This window comes from Poecilia reticulata, chromosome 17, assembly GCF_904066995.2.
Source record: "Poecilia reticulata chromosome 17, P_reticulata-male-v2, whole genome shotgun sequence".
Classification (NCBI taxonomy): Eukaryota; Metazoa; Chordata; class Actinopteri; order Cyprinodontiformes; family Poeciliidae; genus Poecilia; species Poecilia reticulata.
The window spans coordinates 4,917,162-4,938,853 of NC_088846.1; the positions used below are offsets into that span (position 1 = coordinate 4,917,162).

Consider the following 21,692-nt stretch of genomic DNA (forward strand, 5'->3'; position numbering starts at 1 on the left):
TTGGAATCGGAATATTGCTTTTATTTAAATACAATAAAATTTTGCAAAGTAACAAAACTATTGGCATATGAAATTCAAACACCATTTAACTGAACAAAAACATGGCTCACTTCATTTTGTCTGCGACTAGTGTCGGCAACACTAGGTTTTATTTTCAACTCGCTGCTCGGCAACAGAAACCCCCTCCCCTCACCCCCCCCCAAATCATTTACACTGTTCAGACTATCTTACAAGAGTGCTGAATAAAAATGAGGTAAGAAAGTGGTTTGAAGGTTACAGATCATGCAGAACATGCTGAACAGCAACGAAACTATTTTTGTGTCGGAGGAAGTAAAAAAAAAAAATCGTGTGCATCTCAAAAGAAATCGATTTACACAGCTTTTAATCTTTGGTTGACGTAAGTTGAAGTATGTTGGATGATTTCACAGCTTCTTCCCCCTCCCTCCCTCCGTTGGCCCCACTTCCCACAGGAAAACCAGTGGAGCTAAAACTGAAAGTAAAGAGGGGGGGCATGGTAATACTCTTAAATTCACTTTAAGATCAAATAAGTGGGTTTTCTTCAACTCCTCCCCCCTTTGCTGGCTTATATTAACATCTGACGTCGACAGGTGCTGTCGCCCATCAAGGCGAATAATACTTTATACTATACAAAAATGTACATTCAATTGAGCTCAAGCTATGAATTGGCAATTGCAGCGTGATATCTGAGTTAGTGTTAAACATTTGTCAGAATTTTCATTTTATTTTGCCTACATTTTATTTGTCTTCACAGAGGGCAGCCTGGGAAGAGGCTGAGCTGTTTAAACACTGTAAAACAATAGAAGAAGAAGAAAAAGAGTCACCGGGCTACTATTTAACAGGTTTCGTGGAATTGTTCATTTTGTGGAAATAGCAGCCCTGTAATAAATAAACACTAACAACAGTAGAACTCAGGAGGACTGATGCGAAAGTTGGACTTGATGCAAGGTGACGGCAGCAGTGTCGGCGCTCCGACAGAAACAAAATAAAGACTCTCCCAGTTCTTGGATCCTGACATTGAGCAGCTAACCTCTCCCGACTCTGTCTCGTTTAAAAAAATAAGCACTTTTTTCTACTTCCTGTCTGTCTCTTTTTCGCCGGTGAACCCCTTTGAGTGCGTTTCAGGTCAGGCGGTGCTGTTTGGGTTGGTTCTGAAGCCGCTCCAGCCTGCTTGCCACGAGCCCCTCTCACACTTCCGGTTAGCGCCTCTCTCTCTCTCTCCGTCTCAAACACACACACCCTTTGATGATTGCATTAACACTGGAAAGGCCCACAGTACAGACACGCGCATACATTTCAAAACCAGTTCACAGTCTCGCTTGCTAGCGTGCTAACACACGTACACACACGCGCGTGCTTGCGCGCGCACACACACACACACATAAGCACTGTACTTTGTGGTCAAGCTGGTGGCTAAAGACAGTTTCTTTCGTTTTAATTTCACATATACTAATTATATTAAGTTGTACAAGGAGATACTTTGTTTCTGCCCTGTGCGAAGCAGGGCAGACGCACTTCAAGCGGAGGTGACGTTGGGCTGCGGTTGTTGGCCAGCGTCGAGCTGAGTCTGGGGCTGCTGAGGCTGGAGCTGCTGAGGCTGGAGCTGCTGGGGTTTGGGGTGGAGCTGCTGGAGGCTGGGGGCGGAGGTGGACCCGGGGGTGGCGGCGGTGGCGGCTGCAGTGGCAGCGACAGCGACGGCCGAGGCGCCGCCGGTCTGAGCCGTTAGCTGAGACAGCTGCTCGCTGTTAGCCAGAGACTTGAGCACGGCGTTCTCCCGCTCCAGCACAGAGTTCCTCTCAAACAGCTCCTTGATCTGCTCCTTTAACACCTCCACCTCCTCACGCACTGCATACATCAGATGGCTTTTCACCAGGTCCTGCACAAAACACACGGAAAGGAGCAGGTGGGTCAACAGGCCAATTACGGCACAGCACGGAAATTACATGATTTTATTAAAAGTTGGTTTATTTCAATTATTTAATAGAAAATCTAAAACTTAATTGAATCATAGATTCAATTATTTGTTCATTTTAGCGACTGATTGCTAATGTCAACCCAAAATTCTGTTTAAGAATTGGAGTATTACTTTAAAAAAAAAAAAAAGTTAGGAAAAAAGTGTTGCTGAGCATTTTCTTTTTTGAACAAAATAATTTAAAAAAAAAGGCTGGGAAAATAAGCGTTCCTAATAATAAAGGCAAACATGGAAGACTATTCATGTTTTGATTCTATATATTGGAAATTTCTGACGACTTTGTTCATTTCATTTAAATATTCTATTAATTTTATTGTTCAGAAGGTAATAAAAGTGTTACTTTTTTAAAAGTAAAAGCAACATTTTTAGAAACCTCTATGTGGTGTTAAGATGAACACAATCATGAGGAGCGATGCCGACTCAGTAGTGCAGCAGATAATTATTGAAGTCCCAGAAAAAGCATTTAAGGAGAAAGTTGACAGGAAGGAAGACATTTGGAGAAAAAAAATCCAAAGTCAAAAGCAATGAAAGTTTTCATTCCACCTCAGCAGAATCACATACCGACTGTCTCCATGTCACGCTGCACTGATGCAGTAATTCACGCAAAAGGAGCCCCAACCAAATAGTACAGTACTTAAAGTAGCTCCACATTTCTGTATTAAAATCAGTTTCATTTGTTCTGATGTAATATTTACATTTTCTAACAAACTGAATAATAGGACTTTGCAAGCTGTAAAATCCACAATTCATCTATATTTCACTCTCTCGCATGAATCTAAATAAGTTGGAAGTTTCACTTCTTGCAATGAATTAAAGAAATAAATTAAAATTCTGATGATTTTAATTAGAATATTTTCTTAGAGAACAAATAACTGGTGAGCTTACCATTGCCTGTTCAATTTTATTATCAATGGCAACAATGTTGGTTCCAGAGGCACTGAAAGAAAAAAGAAAGAAGGAATTAGATCAGCTTTAGCTTCCCTTCAGAAGTTGGTCCTTTATCCTGAAACGACAACAAAACACCCAATACAAGAAATCGATCTAGGCAGTGTAGATAGCATCAGTCAGTGCGTATATAAAGGAAAAAGTTATTTTATAACATAGTAAAGAGGGTAAACATTGAATCAGTGTTAAAATTTCATAATAAAATCAGGGATTTTCTGGGCACTGCCATGTCCTGGCCTCTGGAGGCAGCGCTGATCACACAAAGGAACGAAACACAGAAGTGAAGAAAATGGAGAAAACAAACTTGGTTATAATGGCACAATACTTTGTAGGAGGAACATCTGATATGTCCGGCAATATTTAAAGATGATAAAAAGGAAGGAAGTGGAAGGAACGGCTTTTATCTGAAAAACGTGGTAAATAAAATCCAGTAAAAGAAACCGGCAGAAGAAATCACTTAATTAGGAATACTCAATTATTGTAGGGAACAAACAGGAAAATAGGAATAAAATGTTTACTGTAATCTCACTGAGTTTATTCTACACAGAATTAACTCGGGAGCCGTGAAAACAAATAGAATAAAATTTATTATCCCACAGAGGGGAAACTCAGGTGTGTAACTGCAGCATCGAGATATGCAGGTTTACACAAATGTCTTCCAAAAGTGTTATAAAAATATATAAAACAAGATTACCAATAACAGCGATAATAGTAATGATATACTGCACAAGATAAAGATATTGTGCAGTTATCAGAATAGAAATATTGTACTCATAATCCAAGGTATAAATGAGCAGGATGATTTTGATTTATTTAAACTCCTACCATTTCACAACTTGTGTTGGTTTGTCACATAAAACACTGAAGTGTGTGAAAGTGAGACAAAATACGAATCCTTTTTGAAAAACACTGAAGTATGAGCAAAATTACTTTTCTCCACTAGAGGGCGACAGAGAGCTTCGTGTCCAGCTCACTCAGACTTGAACCAACTGTCCCCCACTGCAGCAGCAATCTGTAAACTGTTGTCCACAAACTCTCATGAGTTTCTGAAACACAATATTTTTGTAAGACGTGAAGCTCAATCCCAGCATGCCTTGTAGTACAGTCCCCATCCCGTCAGCCCCTCAACCTTACCCTCGACCCCCTACTGGGGACAAGATGTCCTGTTCCTCCGTAGTCCGTCTGGCTGGTGTGCGCGAGACGGGCGGAAACGCTCGGCTGATTGTTATCAGTGGGATGTGCTGGGGAGGAATGCTTCCCATACCTCTGCTGCCATGACGCCCTGTCACTCATTTTATTCTCTCCTTCCCTCTGATTCGTTCCTAAGATACGACTAAGCTACATGGCCTGCCCAGCCACCTGGCCTCCCGCGGCTCCTGAACGCCCGCTACAAGAGATCCACTCTGCAACACACGCCCATCGCTGCAAGACATAAATTTATTCTCAATTCACCCCCCCCCCATAGACCACATTATCCCCCCACCCAACCACCACCACGAGAACAAACCGTTTCATAACCCAAAGCTGCGAAAAATGTGCGTTTAATTTAGGCACAGTGAGCTCTCCTAAACTTTTCCTTCCTAATGGAATTTTTTTTTCTTCCTCTGAGTCTATAAAATAAAGAGCTGATGGACTCTGGGTTCCACCCTTGTTGCTTCAGTGGCTTCTGACAGTCCAGAAAACAAAAAACACACCCTGTACACCCAACTGCTCCGCACTGTCCCGGTGTGTTAGGGTTCACACCAGTCCACTATTTGCCTACTTCTGGAAATGACATAACTTGATTTGTAATTTGAAGAGACAATGGCACAAACAAACCAATGTCTCTTATAACTCTCCAATCAGATCTGAGCAACACTTCATTTGCTTAGTCAAACATTCTCGTGTTTGCGGTTAGACGTTCATCTAGGTGTCCTAAAATCATTCACAGATAACCCAAACTACGACAGATCTTCTGCTGTGGTTCCTCCTCCCAGAACTCCCAATGATCTCACTTCTACAGTGAAAAAAAAAAAAAAAAGAGAGAGAGAGAGAGAATGAAGCCGTCTTCCCTGGAGCTTTTCCTGCAGAACTCCTTTAATCACATCAGGGACTAGAAGACGAGGAAAATTAGAAACACCAGTGCGTACTGTCAGTGGGACTTGTGCCAGTGACGGATCTGTAACTATGGTGACCGGAAAACAACGATAACACAACAATCGTTCCTATGGAGTCGTAGAAGATTTGTGGGCTCAGATTCTTGTTAAACCCTGAAGGTTTGGGTTGATGCTCGCGACTTTAGCTGCAGATGTAGTAGTTGTGCTGATGCAAGCAGAGAAACAAAATCTTATCAATGCCATATTAGGACACCATCTGGTAATCAAAGAACTTCCAAGAACAACTGGAAGTTATTTCAGGTAGGCAGGAGAAGAGGCTTCTGGAAACCACACGAGTGACTGAAGAAATTTCTTTATGCTTTTGGGGGAGGAATCAGTACAGAAATCCATCTGTCCTCAACTCAGTCCCCTCAAAAGGAGACTGTGTTGGTACTGCAGTGTATAAAGTTGAGCCTCTGAAGCTAATGGGCTGGGCTGAAATGAAACAGAATGCTAATGTGGGTTTCAGCTTACTCTTGATTGTGCAACAGATACTTCTGTAAACCTCTACATCAACACGGCTGACATTTACAAGCTCCGCATACGGGTTCCCATACAACACTGGCAGTTAAACAGGAATGCCAATAAAAGTCCACTAGAGATAGCAAAGTATAGAAGGCCGAGAATCTCCTGGGGCCATCAAATTGTTGTCATTTGTGACGGATCTGCTGATGTGTTTAAGAGCAGCAGGGTTCCCGCTGTGGCAACGCGCTTTACAGTCAGCCTTCCCGGGTGATGAGACGAGAGCAGAGATCAGCAGGCGGGATCCTGACGTTATGGTGTTGCATAACCTCACCTGGCCAAAGGAGATGCATACAGTACATTCACAGCCCTTCAACTTTTTCCCCCTATATTGTCAATGTATGCGTTTCCATTGCAAATGAGTGCAAATAATTGAATATATTCTGCTGATATTCTGCACTTGTCGTGTTTCCATTAAATCAGAAATTAAAAATCACACTCAATAAGCTTGTTCACGCAATGTCACTAAAAATCATGGCAGCGTCGGATATAAACAGTTGCATGAGAAATAATAATAATAATTCATCCATGGTAGTACTGCTCATCATCCATCAGTGGTGAGACATCAGCGTCTTATTCAGGCGTTGGACAGACAATCTTACATTAGGGAGTGGCTACCTGTGCTGTGCATTAGGGAAATTGTTCACAGAAGAGCTGCGGATTCGACATGTTTGACTGATGCACAACTTTTTACTGACTGACTGTACACGATCTGAAAACCCCCCAAACAAACCATCCTCCTCCTGCTACTTTCTGTTGTCTTTTTTTCTGAGAAATTGTCTACAATTTCCCTGAGGGTAAATCCCAAAGGGATGAATGAAGTTTTTATCCATCTTTGTCATTTCACCAGCAGTAACATCCGCTTTTGATCATGTGACTCACATGATGTAAATAAATCTATTTCAATGTGGCAGAAAAACTACCTCAACGTAGCAAAATCAAAAATAATGAGTTTTTTCAACATTGATGTGTTTCCATTGAGCAAATTTATTTTTGTAACTCCTATTTGTGCAATGAACTAAATGTAATTGAAACGCAGCTTATTACACATATACTCAAACAGTGCCAGCTTGAACAGGTAGTGTGGTTTTTCCAACATGCCTTGGGAGGTTTCACAACTTGTAAATGGAGTTTACAAGTTATGAAACCTCCCTTTTGACTAGCATCTCAGAAGCTCAAAAGATACCTGAACTATGACCCCAAATTCCAGAGGAGCTTAATAAGAGGCTGATGTGTAAAGAGAAGCAGCAAAAGCAAATGAGATGAATTGGCAGTGCTTGCCAAAAACTACTGATTTCTAAGACTGCAACGAATGATTATCTTAGCAATCGATAATTCTATCAATTATTCTGATGATCAACTTATTGAATAAAAAAAATGGCACATGGTGCAGATTTTTTATTTGCCCATTTAACTATTCATATACAATATTAGAAATGCATTAAGGGATGCAAATTTCTTTTTTAAAATAAAATATTTTATTGTCTCAAATGCAATAACATAACATTTTCTTTTAGGAGTTTATGAGTTCTGCGTAAAACATGGTGGTTTTTACCTTAAAAGCAACATTTCATATTTTTTATACAGTTTTGGATGAATTACTGGTCTGAGTGTTTTTTTTGTTTTGTTTTGTTTTGTTTTTCAACAAATGGCCTTCTTTAGGTTGGACAGTCTAGCAATCCATTAACTATTGACTGAACTTCAAATCAACAATTGATTAATCACGGTTAATTGTTTCAACCCTATTTGTATCATTCTGGACATATTCCTGTAAAATATCTCTGCTTTTTGGATATGGAGCTGTTAGCATGTCCTGACAGTCATGACACCGTCATACAGCAACAGTCTTCAGTCAGAGGCCTCTTGAGACTTGCTGCAGGACTGACTGCTACTGGAGATTCTTCTTGCCCAAAGATTTTCAGTCTCAATGACTCTTTGAAGATACTTGGATATTAAGAGTTACAAAAATAAATTTTCATTTGGAATAAATAAAGGGTATTCAAATTAAATATAGTGTGAGTGTTTTTCTCATTTCAGTCGACAGACAACTTCCACCGGCTGCGTCAAACGCGTTCTTACACAAGCATGCACCATGAGTCGTCAGAGAACATAAAGAGGAAGTACAAAAATTGCAACCAAGCAAGCTTCAAAGCATAATTTGGGTGGCAATGTCATGCAAATGAATCGAGTTGTAAAACTACCGAGGGTCACATCACGTTTCTATTTACAGCTTCATCTCAGCAAACAAGGCATAAGGAAATCAAATGACCTGGAGCTGGTGGGTTTGTGGTGAGAACCCAAGACTGAGGGGGAATAAATAGGAAGTAGTTGACTGTTTATAAACCATTTACTGAAACTTTTTCTGCACTGAGAGAGTCAGTTCAAGATCATTTCATTTGTAATTTATAGGAAAAGTTCCACATCATCAGAGCTGGTTGTGTCCTCCTTGTAAAAGATCAGGTAAAACTCACAGTACCTGTTTTCAAGTTGCAGATGCCAGTTTGCCAAGTTATTTTCTTCCCATCTAAAAGTAACAAAACCCAATCGGCTAAAATGACATATTGTTACAGACGCAATTACTTATCATCACTCTGCCCATTCGTGGGCAGAGTGATGATGTAAAGAGACACACTCTTTACAACTACCTTCCTACAAATTTGTTTGCCTGAAGACAACTCAGCACTTCTGTTTGCCTCAAAGCACTTCAGAGAGCGTCTATTGACGTTTATGGAAAGAATGGAACAAATGGCACACACCACTGTGAACACACACGACAAATAAAAAAAGAGCAGACCTGCAACTATGAGGAGTTATTTCCCCCCCTTTCTCTTCTATCCTCAAAACACCTGTGAGTGTGTGTAAATGTTGCTGAGCTGCTGGCATTGTAACCACACTCTTGTTCAATGGGGACAATTGGGATGTATTGGGACATTTTGAATATAACCAGCAGTAGCTGAGGTCGCCAGTTCCCACTGGTGGGAAGCTAGCAGCTCAACAGACGTCTTGGTGTTTAATTAGTTTCAGTTATTAGTGATTTGTAACATTGTATAAAAAATATAAAATTTTCTGTTACAGCAACTACATTTTCTAACTTGAACTCAAAACAGATATTAGCTTTCTGTTTAAAGTATCAGAAATTTTTCCATTTTCATTAGGTTCCTGAGAGTTGAACCTTGCCAAAACGTCTAAAACAAAAAACAAAAAACATCTTAAAAAACAAAAAAATACAGAAACATATGGTGAATGAGCCAAAAGTATGTTGTTTCTTTTCACACAAAATGTGTGAAAAGCATCTATAAATTAACCAGTTTTCTAAGGAAGAAAGTTGGATTCAGCAGATAGCTTGATGTTGAATGAGTTAAAATAAAGTTGCTGTTCATTCTTTCCTAAAACCCAAATCTTTCTGTCATGTCCACCTTGGAGTGAGAAATGTTGGGAGCCTTTTGGCTATCTTACAGTCAGCGCTCCACTTTGTCTACAACAAATAAAATCAGAGAGTAAAGTTAGACATGTCCAATGAGATAATCGCTAATATGAGATGCTGAGGCAGTTTAAAATGTCTTCTGTATTCATTTTGTATCTGAACTCCTTTTAACTGCGGAGCTGTGTGGTACCTACTGCTCACATACATGCCATTACATTGCCTTTGGTTCTAGAGTAAATTATGAATATTCAATCACTGGAAGGCTTTCTAAGTATCTTTTATAGCTACAATAAATAAATTGGTTTATTACCAAACAACAACAAGAGCTTTTTTCCTATGAAATATACAGCTTAAAATTATATTTTATATCATTTCAAGCTGTATATTTGAAATAAATGTCAAATATACAGTTATATTGTATGTACTAATAATTCACTTTTTAACTCTGTAGTTAAAAAGTAAATAGTTCCGTTTTAGCTATTTATGTTTACTTTTTACTACTTATTTACTTTTAAATTATTAAATTAATATGAGACAACACTTTAATTTCCCTTCGGGATTATTAGAATATTTTTTAATATAAAAAAATGATATAACTATCTTGGTGTAATACATTAATATAGTGCACATTACATTTTCCTGTCTGCAAAATAAAGTCAGTCGAGTATGAGCTGTCTCGTAAAGGAAACTTTTTTAGTTGTTTTTGTAAGTTCCTGTATTTGCTGACTTTCAGTTATGCTAAGAGAAATAACTGAAAGTTTAAACATTTTAATGGTCAATTCGTTCAGGTTTTGATTTACACAGGAGGTAAATCAAAAACTGAATATAGTTCATGAAAACAAAATCGAAGCTGACTGGCGCAAAAAGTCTGATCAATGTCTTGGTCTCTAATAAACGTTAAACAGCTGACTATGTAGTTAGATTCTAATGGAAAAGGTGCATCACCAAAAAAACCCAACAAAAAACCCCTGCTAGTTAGAATATCCATTGTGCTAAAAATGGCTCAGGAAAGCTAGATCTGTGCTCTTCTTTGAGATTTCACTAAACCTGTTCCATGACTTCATCTTGTTATGTTGGAAACGGACCCCAAACAAGCCCGAGCTAAAAAAAAAAAAAAAACAAAAAAAAAACCCCGGACAATTATAGGTCAACAACACGAGGGGTCATCAACACAAAGATCTGTAAAACACACCGGCCCAAACACATCGTTAGTTATCCCCAGCTTCCATGGGAACGCGAGCAGACTCGGGCGATTGGCGTCTCCACAACACCAACCGCTCAGAGAAGCAGAGGAAAAGCTAAATGCGTGTAACGAGGCCACCAGCTTCATCTCACGGTTTTGTTCTGGTTCAGTTAAAACAGACGGCACTGATCCGCTTCACGCTAAAGCTGCAGCCATTAAAAGCGAGACGTGCATTGATTATGTTTTGGAGTGTACAGTTCCTCAGTTGGCTGCTGACAGTGTGTCAGCTGTATATTCCTCTTAAAGCAGTTTCACTTCCTGTCACTCACTTATGCTTTCAGCTGTTTCTTTTCCATTCTTGTAAATGTCATCACAGCAAAGTTCAGTTCCTTTAAAGAGGGGCCCCTCGCTATTGCCCTCCCACACTGTCAGCTGGACATTTTCTTAACATTCAAACAGCAATCAAGGAACAGAAGAACGGATTTCAGTGAAAAACTATTCTGATTGCAACAAAGAAGTCTTGAAAACATTGAGACAGCACATAAGGACTTTAAACCTTATTTAGAACTACAACTTTATGGTGCTACAAATACCACACAGATATGACCATCAACTTAGCACTAAAGTGAGGAAATTAGTGTTTGATCAGTTGTTGCAGCAATGCTTCTTCTTGGCAATAAAAAACACTGAACAGCATTTGCAGGTTGAGCAGCCAAGTTCATTGCATAGATTGTAACTCCATAAACGTATTTCTTCTACCGACTTTAGCGTTATCTTCTGGAAAAAAATAAGCAAACGGGAATACTCTGGTTTCATAGCGTATGGAGTGAGCGTACACAGAGACCCTCTGTGGGTGTGGAAGTTTACTAAAAGTAAAGTTCACGGATAGCCACTGGTTGAAGAATTTACCCTGGATATGTTCTAGCATTTTGATCGCCTCCTACGATAAGATTCACACCGTTTTCGCCAACTCTTGTTTGTGTGGCAATCTGGGTAGCATGCTCCACATGTTCTCCACACACTGACCTTGTGGTCCAACTGCTGTAGGCAAAATCTGATTTCTCACAAAATGTGACTTTCCTCCTCAAATTTCACTACACATGCTGCAGACACCAATGCAAACTGTCTTGATGGTAAACAGTAGTTATGACCCATCCTGGCAGACCTAAGAGACCGCAGATTATGTCGGCTTGTCTGTGTAGGGAGTTGACAGCCAATGGTCTGGTGAACCTGCAGAAAACTACCTTTGGTTCTCAATTGTTACGAAGTGAGGAAACAGTCTTTTTGTGGTGTTGTCTTTTTGGGACAATCACTTAGAGCTCTTCTATATGTAATTTGGCATCAATATGGACATCGTCCGTGGGCCAAATCCTGTATTCAGTAAGTGTGGGGAGCACTGGAACTACCACAAACATTAACCATGAAAGAAGAAAAAAATGTGCGGGACATTTCCTCAAGTTTTATCTGACTAGTACTAAACTGAAGTGATTTAAATGCAGTTTTGTTGATGTCTAATTAAACCACAAAGGTGAGTTTTGTCAGTAGAAAGCAGGAATCAGAGCACAAACACATCAACATAAAACATCTGCTTCTAGTAAATGTATCTTGGGTGAGCTGCATGCAGAGAGAATACCACAGAATGAAAAGTCGAAAAGCAAACTGACTGACTGGCAGACCGGCCAGGTTTTTCACAACCTCTACCTAATGAAACCAATCTAACATAGTCACTCTCTATATTTGGTTCTTTTTGGTTGGATATGCAGAGCAGTGAAGACAGCAGATCCATTTTGTCTCCAATCAAACTGAAGCCGCTTCTCTTAAAGCCCCAGAACCAAGACAAGACATCCTCTTAGGTCTGACTTTCTGAAATAACTATAAAACTGAACATGTGTTTACCTTCTTCACAAGAACAAAACAAGCCAAGCCGCTCCTCATTCTGTTTGGTGGCTAACATGAACCCTTGTTAGAGCCCACGGTCATTAAAAACCTTGTCAGGCTGAGTTTGATACAACACAAACGCTTTTTGGATCTTTGAAACTGTAAGTGCAGGACCTGGAAATGTATTCATACCACTATTTTACACATTTTGTGTCATGCTACAACTAGAAACCTAAATATACCGCTAATGACACTTTGTGAAGGTAAGCAAAGAGGTAATCCGGAACACGCAGGAACTAACTGGTGATCAAGAGTCCGAACGTGTAAGATCAAATCTGATTTCTAACGCTGTTGTTCCGTTTCTGGCCTCAGAGTTTTGTTAAGCTACATTAGAGAACAAATGGCTTCAAGGCTATTTGTTCAAGGCTGCTTCTGGTCAGATGCTGATCAACATACAAAATGCTATGTTTATTCAAAAACTCACTCCACATCGCCATGGTGAAACATGGTGGTGGAGGTATCATGCTGCATGGATTATTTTTAATCAGCAGGGACAGGGAAGCTCAAGCTAGTTGTAATTGCTGAGCCAGTCAGAACTAGATATCGGTGTGTTGGAACAGCCCAGTCAAAATACAGACTTGAATCTAAAACGGCACTGATTGCACTTTTCTTTCCAATCAATGGCCTTTAAATAGCCTAATTTGTAGATACCATGATTTTTTTTTGTCTGGAAAGTTGCTAAACATGGGGGAAAAGTTGGTAGCAGAGGGGTGACCATTGCTAATAGCAAATGTGCAGATGTGACCTGGTGGGTAGTGGCTGATTTTCAGACTTTTGTGGTGTTGGATAAGATTAGCTACTCATGCATCGGCCAATTGCTGAGCTCCCAAATTTAAGACAATCGGTGAACCCCTACTTAAATCCAGTTGAGAATCTGTGCTAATCTGAGTTTGAGATACTCTCAAGAGAAAGGGGCAAAAATTCTGAAATATACCAAAACTCACATTTAAGGATTTCTAAAAACCCCACAATGACAAGTTTTCTTTTCAATACAGAATGGACGTAGTATCGTTATGGCAACAGAAGCGAGTCAGTGGCGAAGATGAACTCTGATAAATTTACACTTGCAGACGTAAAAAAGCTAGTTACCATAAACAGCTAGTTACCTGAATCACCTTGAGTCACACTACGCGGTGAGTGAAACTCAAAATTTTGCCCGACAGAAAAGTCAGACGAGAAAACACCAACATAATATATATAAGGCTAAATAGTCTTGCCACGACAAAATTTAAGACATGTGATTAACATGTTTAAAGCCAACTTATGTTTTCTTGAATGAATTTGAAACATTTTAAGGCTTTAGACATAAATGAATTTAAAACTTAATGATATAGAAAATGGAAAATATAAATACTACTTTTCAGGTTTTATTTTTACCCAAACAATATCCAGAATTTGTAGACAGCTCCGTATTTATGTGCTGCTTTAGACAGGGAATCCTAACAAAACATATTTCAAGGGGAATTACTTTTTTTTTTTTTTTATAAAGCCCACTAAGGATCTCTTACTGCTGCTCAAATTGCCTCCAGGTGTTTAAAAGATGAATAGAAAGAAGTGAAATTCCCCCCATAAGGACTGGTTGAACTGGTTTTTAATCCGAGTACCTGTCTGACCATTTGAGTTGGCCTCTCTGGACTCCGTGTACTTTTGTTCTTCTTTGAAACTCTAGAGGAGAGCAATTATCCTGGTGGATAGCTCTATAGAAACATTAGCAGAGCTTGTGAAAGCAACGCCTCATCATCCCTTGAGCGACAAAGGTGTTATATGATGTCACAGGAAGCTCAGGAGAACGACTGCAGGGAATTAACAGGGCGAGACAGATCTTATTGAGACGGCCGGCGGCCAGCACTGCGTCTGCTGCCAAGCTTTGTTTCCAAACTCAATCCATGCACGTGTCAAAAAGCAAAGCTCACTGCTGCTGAACACTGCACGCGCTTTGTTACACTCTGGCAGGCCGGCCCAGTCCAATCCAGCTCGGTACTGTACCTATCGCTGTGAGCCTTTGAGTCTCTTAATCTGCTTCCAACATGGAAGGCCTGGTAGAAAGCCGTGGAGGGGTTCCTGTGTCAACCACATCCGAGGAAGAGAGAGGAGAGAAGAGAAGAGAAACAGTGAAGAGAGAGAGAAAACAGTGAAAACACACCGAACTGATTCTGGAAATGCTTTTACCAACTTTGAATCCCATTACATTACTCTAATGTCGCTGTGGTAACCGTGTAATATCGTCAGTGTGACACTGAGGGCGATCAGAAAATGTGATGTTAAAGTGGAATGAAGCAGGAATGGATGCTGAACTTTATGGGACTCCTTCCTCCAGCCGGTTCACTGGAGTTGCACAAGCTGTGCTAATTGGGGGGTGGGGATCATTTTCACATGTTAAGTTCTTAACATGTGAAAATGTTAAGAATTTGAAACAAGACCGCTTTCAAATATTGGAGCTGGAAACATTTTGGTATGAAAAATATTTATACGATCAAATATTCTGCACTTTTTAAACCAGACATTGAGAATAAAATCAGACGTGACAAAATGTCAGGATGTTTCTAACTGAACGAACAAGGAACGATTCCTTCGACATCTGGTTTAGACTTTTAACCTGAGATGCATCGTCGGCTGGTGTCCAGAATTGGTTGATATTTAGATTGACTGGCTCAACGGAAACTGAAAACTGAATCCCTTTTTCTGAACTCCGATCCAGAACCGAACGGCACTCTGGGGGATGTAGGCAGGGGAAAGGGTTTAGAATTTGTTATTGTGACAGATCACAGTTTGCTTAAAGATAAATAACGGCATGGAGTGAAAGCTGCGGATAAAACAGGAACGGTCACGCCACCAGTTTAGCATTATTTCAGATATTCAAGACAAAAACTAATCAATAAATAGCAATATCGACTGATATGAAACGGTTATATTGCGACACGTTTCTTCAGCCACATTGTCCTGTCCTATTTTTTTTTTTAATATTTTGTCTTAAATTAATAAATGTCTGCTCTCTGACACGCTCACAGTGGGACATCACCCCTTACTGTACAGAAACACTCCATTGTTTTCTTAAAAACTATGTTTGCATCAGAAACTAATAGAAAACACTGAAGAAATATATATTTTTTACAGAACTAAACACGTCTACATTTACTTTTAGTTGGTTACAAGGACACTGTGTTCCATAGCAAGGGATGGATGTTGGGGGTGGGGAAGGAAACCCCCCCACTCCTGCCCCGTTGACCCCCATGCACTCATTTTACACGCACACTCAGCCTGGTCGTCTTTTACAAAACTAACTTTTCCCTTCCCACCTCCACACACACACGCACACACACACAGACTATGGAGTTGATCTACAGCATGTGTGTGAATATTACCGCAGCCAAGGCTTTTTCCTAGAAACCTCTGGCACAAACTGCCTCTGTCACATTACCTCATGACTAAACACTCTCGCTCTCTGCTACAGCTCTGCTTAAAATCACTTTGCGGGCATTGGAGCAAAAAAAAACAACAAAAAAACAAAAAACCTGCGCACATCCACACGTGTGGCGGACGCACACCTCCGGAGAGAACTCCCCTCCTCCGCAGCTGAAACTTAGAGAGCTCTGTACGTCTCTGCTATCGGCCCAAATCCACCAAATCAGATGACTCAAAGTCCTCCTTAAGAACCCGAGTCATCGTTCTTCTGTTTTTGAAGCAGCGAGCGCTCGCCTCTCAATGCTGCTCTTTGTGAGTCTGAAACACAACATGTCAATATCGTTTATGAAAGCCGCTCTTTGTGAAAAGCCTGCGTCGAACGGTGCCAAAATGCAAAATCCAAGACCTAATATCAGAAATGAGGAGGATGGAAGGAGGAAAAACAAAACAGAAATAAAGAAAAAGAAAAGGCATATTGGCAGATATTTACAAGCACAAAGACTCCATTCTTCGTTCTTTCAGTTTAGAGTTTATGGTTTAAAGTAGATAAAACTCATATATGAAAAAAAGTAATATATATATAAATATTTGTTTAAAAATGCCCAAAAGCAAGTCACAGACCTAGAAACAAATCAATATAACTGTTTTTTGGCAAATGTTTGAAGATTGATGTCAACCGATCAGAACATGATACCTGACTTTCACTCTTTAGCAAATCATAATGACTCACTTCTAACTAGGACTGTCGCAATAAGCAATAAATCAGTTCATCACATGACAAATTAAAACGAGCTCAACAATTTCCATTACCATGATTTATCGATTGTTTTGTCTTTCTACCAAAGCTAGTGGAAAAAGTTTTCAGCGTATCAAAATGATCGTTTATCGCAGTAACTTCTGGGACAATTTCTTGTCTGGAAAAAATGTGTTGCCGTCTTGAAGAAGCTTATTTCAAATGTTTTTTTCAAGAAAAATAGTTATATTTGTGGAGCTATAATGCTGTGCCACGTAGTCAGTCATACAGTTACCCAAAACATAAGTAATAAATCATTTTTTCATCATGATCTTTATTGTTATTACAATAGTATGGCAAAATGGACTATGGGAGTCCCACAGCTTAAGCATGCACTATAATCTGCTCAACTGAGCTAAAAAGGATTAAACATATTTGGCAACACTAAGAGCACTATGAATTCTGTCATGCAGTCAGATTTAAAAAAATAAAAAATAAAAAAAACGGAATTCATAGGGTTTTTTTTTATCATCCTCATTGTTATCACAATAGTACCTCAAAATATCATGATAAAACGCTGAAGTCCATAGTTCCAACTCCTACTGGAGAGTAATCTTTATTAATTATTTGATTACTTTATTTCCCAAACATCAACTTTACTGAGAATCTAACTTATCTAGCGCACACAACACACCCCAGTTAAACCTTGAACTGAGTGGCTGTCATACGGGGCGTGGAGGTGATGACTGAAGCCGAGTCGGCAGACCTTCAGACCAGCCGGATCGGTCCGACCAGACCGACACATCTTTCTCTGAGGAAACGGCTCAGAGGATCCACAGAGCATGTCAAATCCTCCTTGTTTACACAGAGAGCGTTCACACACACACACTAACCTCTCTGTGAGGTAACTCCAGATAAAATGTGCCCACCAAATGTCATATGATGTGAGCAGAGGGCCTCGGTGGTGGAAGCGGGGAGCGAGCTGAGGAATATCAAGTGAATAGGAGGCGGAGAGCTGAAAACAGGATGTAGCAGGGAAGAGTGGAGGCCACGGAGGAAAAAACACAGTTGCACACGCTGCCCTGGTGTCACTGCGACACCCACACTTCCACGGCAACACTGAGACCAGGAACAGGAACCGTTAGCGACCCCCAGCTCAGAGCTGTGGGTACGGGTAGCCTAGCGCGATCCCTGCCTGCCAAACCTCATCTGATAAAGATTAGACTAAAGATGCTTCAATCCGATATCAGAATCTCAGTCAGTCCTGATACCGACAAAAAAACTTTAGATTGGGTGTCGTGACAATATGCCCCATCCATAAGGGCAAATCTATTCGGTCTAATTCTATGCTTTGTGCTCCGAGCGACATTATGCTTTATTAGTTATTATATTTATTATTTGTAATTGCTCTTTCTGAACTATTTAAAAGAAAATTTGTTGCAGTTTATTTTTTACGTGTTCAACCAAGGCAGTCCACTTATTGTTTTTTCCAGTTTCGGTTTCTTTGATTCAGTAAATTAATGTCTGTGTTTAAAAAAACAAAAAGAAAAACGTTTTAAGTCAATTCAGAACCATTTTTCTGTATCGGACTGGCATCAGCCGGTATTACACTTCAGATAACTTTTTCTTTAATTTTTACACGTTTCTGTTCCTCTCTTTATAACGGTTATAAATATATACAAATTATTCCATCATTAGTAACCATTTCATTACCAGTAGGACTGCTATTTTTAATTTCAGCGTTAGCTTCTGCAGAGTACAGTTTTGCATTTGTCTTGCATTTTTAGATGTTTGGCTGAAAACATGCTCACAGTTCACCACTGAAATCAGCCGTCTGAACTGAAATAGTCTCTGATACCAGATGTGCAAACCAATTCAGAGCACAAGATTATCATTCAGCAATATTCACTAGCAGCAGCAGCAGGAAGGCCTCTGACTGATCACCATCAATGTTCCCCAAATACATCACAGAGAAACAACACGTCATAACGAGACAGCAAGATGGCCGACACACCCCCCTGTTATCAGGAGAATAGGGGCACAGTGGAAAGAGCACTGCTGCAGACATGATACGAGCTGGCTGTCACAAGAGCCCCTTCCTCTTATCAGCATGGGAGACGAGACCCCCCTACAAGCTAAACATGTGTCTGGACACAAGCACAATGAAAGCCTGGTTACAGAACCAGAAGGTCTGCTGCTGGTCACGGTGTAATAATTAGCTGATGTTAAATATTAGATGGATATCGAAGCTGATTTAGACAAAGCGTTGATGACCTGGTTTCGTTACGGTTACATCCATCGTTATCCAAAGCGCATTTCTCTGCTACAGTCTCGTCTTCCTCAGACTGCAGAGGAGAAACAGGAAGTGCAAACCAGTTCCATAACATTTCAATATAAACAAACTTTAAACAAATTGACACGAGGAAGAAAACACAAACTGCTTTAAGTCACTAGGCCTTCAAAATCCTTCCGCCGTATCAAAGCAGCAGTGGATAGTTTTCTCTGAAACTGCCCCTCCTCCACCTGCTGCTGCGCGTTGCCTAGCATGCGACTGAAAGAAAAAATGCTGCACTTTATCCTAGCAAGATAGATAAATATGGTTATTATATTGACATACAGCTAGGGGTGGGCATTTATACTATTGTTTATCATTTATTGTGAGAAATTTCTTAAAATAATTTTTATTTATTTTTGTCTTGATAAACATTTACTTTCCAAAGAGAAATTAAATATTTTTGTAGGTCACTAATTTAAAAAATCTTCAAAGAATAACTTTAATGTGGGACTTCAAAATTTTAATTTAGATTAGTCGAAAATGGTCTGGTCTGTTTTTGTTGTTTTTTTAAGGGTACGCATTTAACAGCGCTGTGGAATCTAAACATGCCGTCTGAATTAGTGTTTCATTGAGTTGTCTGAGCACAAGTGAATGCAGCACAGAAAGCGCTGCTGAGGTACCAACTCTCCCCTCCCTCTTGTGTTTGGATGAAAGAGAGCAGAGAAGGAAAACTAAAAAAAAACAGCTGAACATGTGTCAGTGTTGCTATGCCAACATGCTTTTAATCCAGAAAGTTTTCTTTCTTGCCCTTTTTGGTCATTTAGGCAGCATTTGCACTGAAGGGAGACGTCACAGGTTTGCAAAACGTGACAGAGAGAAGTTGAACACTTCTGAATATGAAGCTGCATGGCAGAAAACCAGCTGTACACGATACAGAAATGGGGAACTTTTTCTTCCCATTAAAGCTGGATGGGTAGAGGATGGAGCGTACAGCTGCAGATTTAGTAGAACTTGGACTTTTTAAATCTATCTTCATCTGGATCTGTGTGGTGGGATGAACCAGAGCATGAAAACTAAACCAAAACACATTCAGTTTACAACAACATCAGGCAGAACTTGCTCTTGTCCGTCATAATCCAAATTGTTCACAGCTACTACTTGTTGATTTTAAAGTTCTTGGAATTGACGAACTTAATAGGTCAAACACAAAATCATGAAAATTTACACATTTTTATTATTAAAATTATATACATTTTAATTATATAATTTATAAATTTATAAATTATATAAATTTTAATCATGAACTGCCACTAGTTAAACTAAAATATGCAATGAATTTTCATAGATTTTTTGTGATCAGTTGATAAATGTAGCAGATATAATATTCTGAGAGAGTTTTTAAGCTTGACACAATAGGCAACATTTTCAATTCAAAAACTTTTTGTGGCTAAAATATTAAAGAAACAGACAAATGAGCTCAAAAACAAAGATATTAATTTTGTTATTCAGCCATCAGATTGGTGTAAAATGCTAATCTAGTCATTTAGCTTTCAAGTGTTTCAGAAAGCGTGATTATTAATTTTAGAAATGTGGACTGTGAACGCTGACATTATCATCTGAGCTGCTGCTACATGTTAAGCACTGAGATGCTATTTTAGGCTTCAATATCTTTACTGACAGGCTAACTGCTTTTAGCACAACAACAGTATTTTCCAGAGTTCTATCAGATCGTTATTTGAAACAGAAATGATCCCTCCAAAAGAAACGGCTTCGTCGTCCATCTTTATTTACGGATGTTGCTTGTGCGTCAGATTTACAGGCGTACCAGAAACACTCGAATACAAAGGTTCCGGTCTGAACTTTTGTATGTATGTAAAATTAAATATAATTAATTGCATTAAAATTTGTAGCTTGTTTAAGAATCAATTATGACTAATTAATTGAAATTAACTCATTATAGCTTTGCCCCTAATCAGAATGCTTTCCCAAAAATTACCATATTATACATTTGCTTAGTATAGCAAAACAAAATTAAACCAATGATATACATAGGAGCTTTGGAACTATAGTCAATTGTGTTATTTAGCATCAGTAGGAATAATTGTTGCTTCTTTGTTTCAAATATCAATTAATTGAGGCATACATGTTTTGCTTCTTTATAAAATCATGAGGTTAATTCAATAGGAATTATCTTGATCGCTAATGGAAACTGGTTAACTCACATGACACCACATGAGAATAAATAATTGATTTAAAAGAGAAAAAAAAAGACTAATTAGAGTTTAAAATTAGTTCCAAGCTCAATAAACTACCCACATCAACGTGAAACACAATAAAACTGTTACTGCCAGGACTCTACAGGCTGCATTTCCTGCCTGCTCTAGATTCTGGCACCTATGTGTGACTGTAAATGGAAACCACTGAGAGATTTCAGTCACTGTATCATTTCCGCTTATGTGTGCCATCTACTACAGCTTAGAACTGAGAGATTACTTCAGGAAGGAGAGTGTGCTTGTATCTGGAGACAGTAAAAGCCAGCGGCGCCCATAAGCGTTTGCTGCCGGAAGTCTTTACCTTTACATATGTTATAAAAGGATAAAAAGAAGAAAAAAAAGAGAAGGGTCTCTGGTTCTTAACTGTGTTTGTTTAAAAGCACTAAAAAGCTCAGGTAAAAGTGCAAACCGTGCTGTCACCAGTGTGGCAACACAAACTCAAACACTCTTTGCTTGTTTATATTCCAAAGTATTTTTCCTGAGCAGGAACTGGCTTATTAAAAGGTCAGGCATGCAGCTCATTTACAGGGAGGCCGCGATTAGCCCAAGGCTACCGGAACAGTGAGCTAAGTCACGGCAACGAGGGCTACGTTTTCTTTTTTTAAGCTCTGCCTTAAAGCCATCAGACAAAAAACACACACACACACACACACACACACATCATCCTGGGGTCTGTGTTAAGAAACAGAAAAAGTGGCTTTGGTCATGTTCAATTTGTGAAGTCTGTCCACCTTTTTTTCTTTTTTTTTTTAAACAGGCATGCATTGCCGTGGCAACACACTGCAAACCTCAAGATAAGAGATTGCCTGTGTCAGAGCAGCATGTCCGGACCAATAAATTGTTAGGCGGACGAAAAGAAAAAGTGACACCGA

At 39.5% G+C, this 21,692-nt stretch overlaps 1 protein-coding gene across 2 annotated transcripts in view; it reads right to left on the reverse strand.

Annotated features, from left to right (window-relative positions):
* The window catches only part of LOC103479057 (TSC22 domain family protein 2), a 25,621-nt gene continuing 3,929 nt past the window's right edge, over positions 1 to 21,692 (reverse strand). The window contains exons 2-4 of one of the 2 annotated variants that reach the window (XM_008433266.3): positions 14,124 to 14,198; positions 2,876 to 2,927; positions 1 to 1,894 (exon numbers count right to left, since the gene is read on the reverse strand). In XM_008433266.3, coding sequence (XP_008431488.2) covers positions 1,535 to 1,894; positions 2,876 to 2,927; positions 14,124 to 14,198 — 487 coding nt within the window. In that variant the 3' untranslated portion in view covers positions 1 to 1,534. The remainder of the gene's footprint in view (positions 1,895 to 2,875; positions 2,928 to 14,123; positions 14,199 to 21,692) is intronic. The other variant, XM_008433268.3, reaches the window with a different exon arrangement.